At 35.1% G+C, this 10524-nt stretch overlaps 2 protein-coding genes across 10 annotated transcripts in view; both read right to left on the reverse strand.

Annotated features, from left to right (window-relative positions):
• LOC107702403 (prominin-1-A-like) overlaps nucleotides 1-4800 on the reverse strand; it is a 32284-nt gene extending 27484 nt beyond the window's left edge. For all 9 annotated transcript variants that reach the window (XM_016504725.1, XM_016504724.1, XM_016504727.1 and 6 more), the window contains exon 1: nucleotides 4241-4800. In XM_016504725.1, coding sequence (XP_016360211.1) covers nucleotides 4241-4490 — 250 coding nt within the window. In that variant the 5' untranslated portion in view covers nucleotides 4491-4800. The remainder of the gene's footprint in view (nucleotides 1-4240) is intronic.
• A 2172-nt stretch (nucleotides 4801-6972) lies between these two features.
• Nucleotides 6973-10524, reverse strand: part of LOC107702406 (transmembrane anterior posterior transformation protein 1 homolog) — a 16029-nt gene continuing 12477 nt past the window's right edge. Inside the window, exons 12-14 of the mRNA XM_016504731.1 lie at nucleotides 10183-10259; nucleotides 9697-9863; nucleotides 6973-9435 (exon numbers count right to left, since the gene is read on the reverse strand). Coding sequence (XP_016360217.1) covers nucleotides 9203-9435; nucleotides 9697-9863; nucleotides 10183-10259 — 477 coding nt within the window. The 3' untranslated portion in view covers nucleotides 6973-9202. The remainder of the gene's footprint in view (nucleotides 9436-9696; nucleotides 9864-10182; nucleotides 10260-10524) is intronic.

Raw genomic sequence — 10524 nt, forward strand, 5'->3', positions numbered from 1 at the left:
AGACCGGAGTATTGATGCTGAAAATACAGCTTTGATCACAGGAATAAATTACATTTGGAAATATATTAAAATAGAAAACATTATTTTAAACTGTAATGATATTTTACAATTTCATTGTTTTACTGTATTTTTAATCAAATAAATGCAGCCTTGGTGGTGAACATGAAACATAAAAAAATCATACTTTTGGACAGTAGTATATATAGATAAAATATAATTTTCTGTTGTCAGAATTTCTGTCCATCCAAGCAGAATATACAGTTATATTTTAGGGGGATCCATTGGATGGTTGAGAGTGCTTATATTATTACTTGACTATAGAATTATGCAGGCAGATATTTGTGTGTGAGATATCTCAAATTGTGCATTTGTGTGTAAGCGAACAAGAGAATTCCTGTGTGAAGAGGAAAGGGTATCACTGGTTATAATGGCATATGGTTAATCCTCTTACACTGGTCTTGCTGTTGACCATTTCAGCGGTCGCTCTCCCACTCTAATGCTTTCTTTCCCCTTTTTCTCCCTTCTTCTACCAAACCCCATTCGTCTCCTATTTAATCCTCAATCCCCTTTTCACACACTCTCGCTTCCGTCCCTCCTTTTCTTACAGATCCAACAAGCCACTCAAATACATGGGAACAGATGAAGCAGATAGGCGATAAGTTTATGAATAAAATGGTGACTCTCTTCAACAGCAGTACGGTACAAATAAAGACACATTGACTAAATGGATCAAATAGCATAAGTGGGTCATATCTGAGTGATGATCTTCCTGCCCTTCGATTACAGTGCAGTTTCTTTTTTTAAATCCAGTGAGTGATCAGTGATATTAAGCTTTATCTGGGCTGAGACGAAGGGAGTCCCCGGATTAAAGCCCAGACTGAATGACAGAATGAATGTCGTGATATTAAGCTGTATTATAAATCCATCTATTCCTTCACAGACAACACACTCCAACTGTGTTCAAACCTGTGACTAATCTGGAAAAAGAGTTGCAGACAAATATAGAGGCCTTTAACTTGAATCATGTGCATGTTACTGCTGTTTAATCCAGTAATCCAGACTCATCTCTACATCAGGAGTACCTTTCTATAAAATCAAGAGTTACAAATCTGCAAAGAATTATTTAGCGGTACTAAAGAGATTACAGAGGGAATAATATCTCTTTGTGGCTTGTGTTTTATGTGTTTCTGTCTCTAAATCCACAAACACATGTGTACAGGTTAAAAATGGGATCCAAATTCTTAAAATGTGCTGTTTTTCATTAAAATCTGTGATTTAAAGTCAGAAATTTTGCAAAATGGTTGTTTTTGGGTTGTAAGTTTTGTCAGGAGCATTGCGTGTAGCTTTGGAGCATATGGCACTCAGATTATCAGTTTACCTGATTGGGCAGGTGACTCATACAGCAGATCGGCTAATTGGTTAGGCAGCAGAGACTTAACCATGCAATCCTATTGTACTCTAAACACACACACACACACACACACACACACACACAAGCGCTCCTCTATGCTCAACATGCTGACCTCACACAGAAATCCACCTGCCAACAGCCTGACCTTAAATAGACTGGGACTAGTTGTCACACTTTTTACTCAAGGTTTATTTTTGAAATTTCATTTCTGTGTAGGCATATACCATATATGTGACCCTGGACCACAAAACCAGTCATAAGGGTCAATTTTTTGAAATTGAGATTTATACACCATCTCAATAAATAAGCTGTCCATTGATGTATGGTTTGTTATGATAGAACAATATTTGGCCGAGATACAACTATTTGAAAATCTGGAATCTGAGGGTGCAAAAAAATCAAAATATTTAAAGTTGTCCAAATGAAATTCTTAGCAATGCATATTACTAATCAAAAAGTAAGTTTTGATATATTTACAGTAGGAAATTTACAAAATATCTTTATGGAACATGACCTTTACTTAATGTCCTAATGATTTTTAACATAAAAGAAAAATCAATCATTTTGACCCATACAATGTATTTTTGACTATTGCTACAAATATACCCCATGCAGCGACTTAAGACTGCTTTTGTGGTCCAGGGTCACATATATGCATGGTATATGTAGGCATATACCAATATAAATATTTCCACCATTGCTGCCAATAATGTTGCATGTTGTCATACTATCAATGAAAAAAAATTGCGCCGAAACCATATATATATTTCTATATTTTCATATAGAAATTGGTAGTAAATGTCACAAATAATGACAAAGAAACAGCAAGTAATATTGAATTAAATGGGAAAATTTGAAGACTGGAAAACTATTTTCTTGTAAAAACGTATTCCAGTAATGTTAGTTTCATTTACAGCTTTTACAAATAAAAAAAAAGGTTAAAGTGTAGGGTAAGTTGTCACAGTGGAACTTGCCATTAAACAGCCTATCACTGACTTTTCAAAAAAAACAAAAAGAATTGTAAAGCAAAAAACAATTCATTTAAATGAATATTGGTGATATTTACAATAAAATGTGACAAACTGCCCCAATAAAAAATGTGATAAATTGGGTGAATTATCCAGTCTCACTTATACATTGCAATGTAACAGTTCTACATAATTCCAGTCTCTATGCACTCCTCATTACCTCACTGAATAAACCAAACACCTTCTTCTTTTTGAATTACACCTGGAAATCTGTAGATTAATGAACTCTTTTAGTAGTCAGACTGTACTGTTACTACAAACAGTACAGTAACAAAACCAGTGCAGTCTTATCCGGTGAATAGTAATCATTTCCATTCCAATATATCCATACTTTCTGCAGGTTCAGACAGCAAATGGATGACGGTAAATCATGAGCCAGCCAGGCATAATAATATACATCATATCACATATTTTCCAATTCATTTCTTTATGGCAAGCCAATTTAGCATTTATTCCTTAAATCTTACTAGTATTCATTTTTATGTTAGTAGTGCAGATTGTTTAAATATATGCGTCTATGTAAATCAGAACTTTGTGCCTCACTGTTTTTGGATATCAGTTATTATTATTATTGCCCTGTTACAAAATTACAAAAATGGCAAAATCAAAACATATGTCATCATATTTTCTCACTGCACATCTCTCTGCTCTTCCTGCAAATTACTATAACTATACTATAACTACTTAACTGTGATTGGCTTGACTGAATTTGCCACTAACCGTTGCGTGTCCGGTTAAAAAAAGTTATAGTTAAATAGGTAAAGACTCTGTCTAAAGACCCTGCGTTCTGGTCCATTCAGGAAGAAACTGCTACATTGTGCGTGTGTGATTACATGGTAACCAATCACAAAATAAGACCTTTTTTCGGATTAATGTAAACAGAATGGCATTACACAGCTTATACTTCTTTTACTTTTTTGACATGTTTGTGTAAAATTGATAGCAAATTTAAATTAAATAGTAATGTCATGCATGATAATCATTTTCATTATTGATCATTGGTGTAAAAATGTATTAGACACTTATTAGTACTTATTCCAGTAGGGAACACCTGTTCAATTAATTTGTTCATTTACAGGTTGTTAAAGGTAGCAAATGAGATCCTAGTGTTTCATATCTACTTTTCTACAAATCCACTAATATCAAATAAACAGTACAAGTAATGTTAATAGTAGCCATTTGTTACCAGGAACAATGGAATTGTTATCACTACTGGATTAATGGTTAGTAGCAAAGAAATAATTTTATACATATTATTATTAGCAACTGAATACATATAAGTCGCTACTGCAATAAGCAGGGCTACTCGTATATAATGAATAGCAAGTGAAATTTAAAAACATGCTAGCAACTATTAGATTACTAAATAAATTTAATTCAATGTGTTACTTGTTGTGTTTCTTCATATATAATTGTGAAATTTACTAGCTACTTCTGACTGAAAATTGATTCTACACCAATTACTTTCATTGTTTAGTAAATACGTTGTTAATAAATATTACTCAGTACTTTATTTGTGTAATTACACTGTAACAAGGACACCTTGAAATGTTACCAAGGTGTTACTTTAAGTGTTACCAAAGATAGGTAGGTTTAAGGAATAAACGTTAATACGGCTTGCCATAAGAACTCCTTCATCTCATACTAACTGAAGCATGCATCTGCAGTATTCATCAATCTGAAGTCTACATCACACTTCTGTAAGTACATGTGGACGTTTGCCATGTGAAACTGACCCACAAATACGCGCGCAAGAATGTGGAAAACTTTTGCGCGTTTTCAAAGCCAGTGTGCACCTCACCTTTGGGGAAAGGGTTTGGTTGAACCACGTACAGAAACGCGTGGACCATGTGGAAAACAATACCGATTGGACCCGGTTCATAATACGCGTGCGTTTCGTACACCACCGACGGCACGAAGCCAAAGTCCAGCGTTTCCACGGGCGCTCTGAGCATCGTGTTGCGCGGAGGCGAATCCCGGTGCTCCTCTCGGGCTTCGCTGCTCGTGAGACCCGAGCACATCACCAGCACGAGCCCCACTTTCCACCACATGCCTGTCAGTCCTTTACGCGGGGAGATTTTGATAAATAACGGGAGGGAACGAAAAGTGGAGGAGAGATAATGTGAGTTTGTTTGTTTGTTTGGAATGCTCTCTAGTCCTCGACATCAAAAATACAAATTAGAAAAAAATAACCCCAGACACATAAAAAAATACAAAATAATGAAAAAATATATATTCCAGCTGGTGCGTTTATTCCCCGCTTCCTTTTGATGGCTTCATGGTAAACATCCCTCCGGTCTGGACAGCTCAGGATGAGCTGAGTGTTTGTCTGACCTCTGTGCGCTCCTCTTCTGTCTGCTCTGCAGTGCACTAGCACTGGAGATGGCTTTAGAGGGAAATCACGTCTAGTGAGTCAAGCCAAGTCACTCAAAGCAGTTTGTCATTCCTTTCCTGTGTGGAAGAAGCTGAAATAACCTACAGCACTTAACACTATGCACACAATTCCAAATCGACAATACTGTCAATAACTGCAGATATGAGCCAAATAAATAGCTTCTATAGCTTCATACACTGTTTTGCCCCAGGAGTTGATTTTTGTTAAAACGTATATTTCATCTTAGATTAACAGATTTCAGCTTTACTGTTTTTGTTAGTTATTATGTCACAAAACTTTTTTTTCCCCCCGATGTTTTATCATGCCTTTTTCTGGATTGATTGATTGATTGATTGAATTAGAACAAATTCAAATTAACTACAGCATCATAACAATTAAATGATCACACATTGATTAATCATAATTCATAATTTCATAAGTTTAATGTTAACACTTTAGTATAGGCACTAATTATCACTATTAACACATTTTCTGCATAACCACATCCCTAATCCTACCCAATACCTAAACTTAACAACTAACTATTAACAAAACAGCAAAGTAGGAGTTTATTGAGGCAAAAGTCATACAGTATATGGTTTGTTAATAGCAGAGAATTGGACCTTAAAATAAAGTGTGATCAGTTTAATTGGACGTTTAACATACCATATGCTGTAAATCCTTTCCTATATACTACAATATAGGCATAGTTCCATTTATGAAATATTTTATCGTTTTATATTTATGTACTCCACAAAATATTTAAAATTCTTAGACATACTGGTTATCAGACTCAACAGTCAAAGAATGATGATACAGTAACTTAGTGGTCACAACTTTATTAACTAACAGTCATTGTTTACAGAAATACACAGCAATGTTCTCTTTTCACACAGTCAAAAAGTCAGATGAGCAGAAAAGCAGCAAATCCGGACTCTGCCAAGACACTAGCTGATGGTCTTCTTCACTGAAATGTCCCACAGCTACATTTGGAACAGCTGAAAAGCCTCTGTGCAGCCGTGTGCGCATGGACATGAATACCAATAAACAGAGACAGAGAGTGAGAGAAAGACAGACGTAGAAAGAGGCCACAATCTGTATTATGTCAGACATCACAACCAAACTCAATGCACACACACACATCACAGAGGGACAGAAGAAGAGAAAAAAAGAGAGCTTTGATCAAGGGTATGATAGAGCATTTTAAAGTTACATGATCAGTAAATTAGTACAAAATAAGGATTCAATTCTTCTGGTCTTCATCCATAAACACAACCGTTATTGTCTTTTAAACTATAACAGATCTTATATAAAATTTAAAAAAGAAAGAAAAAAATCAGATTGTTTTATTTTTTTAATATTATGTATCATACCCTCACTATATACGGTGCGGTCGAAGAGTCAAAATCTAATTTAAACCTGTTTATAAACAATATCTTATAATTTTTAAATATTTGAAGAAACGATTAAAATAGTATAAAAAAAAATATATATATATATATATATACTGTGTGTGTGTATATATATTTCTTATTATTTTATATATATAATAATTTATAATTATTTTATCTATTCAAATTCTATATTTCAAATATATTTTATGCACTTTCAAATATAAGCTCATGCACTGTTTTTAGATCACAGAGCAAAATGAATAAGCACATTTGTGAGAATGAGTATGTTTTGTTCATTTAAGCGTGAGAGCAACTGTTATTAAAGCAAATGGGGAGCAAACTACAAGAAATATAATGAAAACGTGAGAGTGACTTTTGAACTCCACTGTACATCAGCTCAGCAGAATTTGAGATATCTAATCCGGTTAGACTTTGTCTCATAGCGGTATTCATTCATTCTGTGATCTAATTTTACACACATTCCAAGTCAAAATCTCAATCGGTTCAGTGTTTAGATCTCTATGGTTTTAGCACAGATCAGTTTAGCGTTACATAATCTTTAGGTGACTATTTTTGGCCTGGGGTCGGAGTGGTTGGATTTAATTAATTCGGTCTGGACTTGTTTTAGCTGTGCATGTGATGTTTAGGGGTGTCCTGACTCACTTGGTGCCATTTAAACTAATATAGTAATAATAAGATTATAATTCTTCATGAAAATGCATATTAAGGTTCCACCCTAAACAAATGACAACCACAACAACAAGGTACAAAACAACAAAACTTTAATAAACACAATGCCCTGATTCCTCTCCCCAATTCTGTCTCTGAAACATCCCACACAAGGGATTTGACATCGTCATTCCTCTTCAGTTTCTACAGGCTGAAGCCGATATGGGTACAAAAACACACCGAAAACAACAAACTGATATTGACCAGTGAGAGAAAACAGCAGTGAAGTCCAGCAGTGTGGAAAGAACGGGATGGCTGGATCTGAATGTATTTCCAAATAAATGGATACGAGTATGAATTAGAAAGGTTCAATCAAGCAGTACTGATCCATATCCAGCACAGCCAAACTTCAGCCTTATTTCAAGAGCCAAAAGGTGACTGAACCTCCGGGAAAGCACAGGCAGTTACACTGAAAAGCACAACAGAACCAAACATTTGCTTAAAATGCTCTCTTTCTTTCAAAAAGAAGCAGAAGTATTTCTAACATCAGTGTTTCGAATGTAAAAACAATGAGAAATGCTCGCTGATATCATTTTGGCAGTTTAAGTCAAGTGAATGCTTCTGAAAAGGTTTTGAAAAATGTGAGTTTGCATTAGTTTGATAACTGAGGGTAAACAGTTCCTTGGCATATTTGATATTTTCACGTAATAATCTTCCTAAATGATAATTAAAATCAAACAACCTTTTGTTTTTGAAAAAACTGAGCACCTTACACAATACGACCATGCCACCGTGGTCACCATGATGATGATATTACAAAGCAAAGCCATTATAGCCACACATTTGTAATACAAGAAATACAAATTCCAAACGCAGTCAAAAATAAACAATAAACAGAAAAACAAAACAAGTTGTCATTACTGAGAGAGAGAAAACAAAAACTTAAATTCTGACATCCAGCACTACAAAGAGACATTAGTGGTTTATAAAAAGTTTTTTTTTTAAGAGTGTGGTCTGTTATGCAAATCAAATGTACAAAAAATTATTGTCTATGATGATAATGCACTATACATGATGCATGGGCATATATTACTGATCATGGACATTCACAGATGTGACTGTTAACTGATAAGTTGGTTATTCTGAAACGTTGACTCATATCTTACATTACTGGATTCTGATGCTCATTGACCTATAAAAACTGTTTATTTGGGGTCAACAGGCCTTTTTTTTTTTTTAAATATACACCCAAGATATTAGCAAAAGGCTGTAAATTCAGCTTTGCTTTGGTCAAGATTCTGAAGTTTGGAATGTTGGTAATTGACTATTTAGCATCAGCATCAATGTATGATCGTTCATCTGATACGCTACTCTCTGTGCAATAAACGCTTGAGGGGGAAAAAACAGACTTTCCATCCTTAAATGGAAAATATTTAATTCCTTCATTTTAACAAAACACATTACGCTACTGAAGTAGATTCAGTTTTCTGATTCTATGCGACTATCTTGCATTAATCAACTATCCTTTCATTCAGATGCAGTGCTTAAATCAATCCAAATATCACAGGCATGCGTTTCATCGCAGTATCACTTACTCACAATGGCCTTTTAAAAGGTGCAACAATGCAAAACATTTTTTTAATTAATTTTGTCATTGGTAACCCTGTCTTTAAACTGAAATTTAGTCATTCAGTCATAAATGAGCAACTGTCTTCATAATTAAACATGTGATACGGTATTTTAGCCTGCTGTCTCAAAGATACAAAAAAAAAAAAAATCTGCCTAACACATCTGACTGACAATGAACATGGTGATATTTCAAACTAAAAGTCTTTGAGGGAATTTGAGAATTGTAGATGAAGGGACACTTGCAAATAGAATTTTTAACATTTGTTTTGGAGCACTGCATATTACATTTTTGGAGTATTTGCATCCTATTTTGTTCCACACATGTATGGAATCTTCTGAATCTGTAATTTAGGAATATAATCCATCCCTTTTCTCATTTTCTTCATTTGATGCCTCCTTTGAAAGGTAAGCACAGTGACCATCAGACCAAGATCTCCCCCGCCGTCCAAAGGTGACCTCCGCTGGTGATCTCGAGCCTCTTGAAAACTTCACTGGGTGGATTCCAGATGGGTAAAACTGTGTGTGACTGTCTGTGTTTAAGTCTTAAATAAATTAGGTGCATCACTTATTAATAAATATCCTGCAGTTTCTCGCTGTCCCAATCCAACGAGCTCAAATGTCAATCAAGCTAGCAGAGAGGGCGGGCATTTCAGTGCATACTTGGCGTCACTCTTACACATGAAGGTGCATATCAATGTCAGTCAATACGGTTACCGCAGATAGTAAAGCGGTCAATCTCCAGCAAGTCTTTTTTGGGCACCCTGTGTTTAAGTTCGGTATCGTCCTGAATAAGGCTTTTCTCTTCTGATTCATCTGGTGTAGTGAGGAACTGATCTGATTGGCTGGTGGGGAGCTGAGGGGCGGGGCATTCGTCACTTTGGCTGGGCTGAGTGGTGACTGATGCAGACAAGCCCTCCTCTGCTGGCTCACCTTCAGATGGGTGTGGACGCAATTGGTTAGTGAGAATAAAACCTTTATAAGTATGGAAGACAAATAATGACAGATGAAATTAAAGCCCTGAAAATACAAGGCGTTAAAATGCAAGCACTGTTAATGCAATGCATTATTTTTTCAGTCTTTTTTTGTTTCAAAGACATTTGTCCTAATTTTTCTACCATATATAAGACTCTATTATCTACTGACCCTATTGCTCACTCTATTAACAGGGCTTGTTGTGTGTGTGTGTGTTACCTGCTGGTTCTCGTGTGTGTTTGGTTCGGTGGGCTCTGCTAGACGCTCTGCTGGGAGCTGCAGAGGGAGGATTCTGAAACAGCTTCTCCTCCATATTGGCCTCTTTCACGTACATACAGGATTTCCCCAACAACACAATACTGTTCAGCACCTTCAGGGTGATCATACTGAATAAACACACACACACACAGGCTCAGCGAAACATTCAGATCATTTACGCTACTGTTCAAACGTTTGGGATCAGTTACATTTTTTAAAGCAGATTCTTATGTTCACTAAGAGTAAAAACAAAAAAAAAAATTTTTTTTATTATTATTATTATCCGAGTTGTCATTTAGAACAATTAAATAAAATATTATTTATTTAAATTAAATGTGTATATTTATTAAAATATAATGTATTTATATATATATATATATATATATATATATATACAGTATATATATAAACTTATTTTAAACTGTTACAAAAACTGTGAGCTCATACCCCAGGTAGAAGAGCACAACACACACAATGGACAGAGATCCCTGGATCTTCACAGAGCTGGTCACCACTCGGATCAACTGTCAACCACATACTACATGAGCATAACTGTAATACTTCATTAACACACTTCACAGTACCTTCATGGTAAATGGCTTTAAAAGTATAGAAAATTATAGCTAATGAAACTAAAAGGAAAGATTTACTTTAAGTGTTAAAGTCCGTGTAAAGCAATATTAAAGGGGTCATATGACATTGCTAAAAAGAACATTATTTTTTGTAATGCAATGTGTTTATGCGGTTTAAGGTTCAAAAAACACATTATTTTCCACATACTGTACATTA

The sequence above is a fragment of the Sinocyclocheilus anshuiensis genome, unplaced genomic scaffold (genome assembly GCF_001515605.1).
Source record: "Sinocyclocheilus anshuiensis isolate Anshui unplaced genomic scaffold, SAMN03320099.WGS_v1.1 scaffold86, whole genome shotgun sequence".
Taxonomy (NCBI): domain Eukaryota; kingdom Metazoa; phylum Chordata; class Actinopteri; order Cypriniformes; family Cyprinidae; genus Sinocyclocheilus; species Sinocyclocheilus anshuiensis.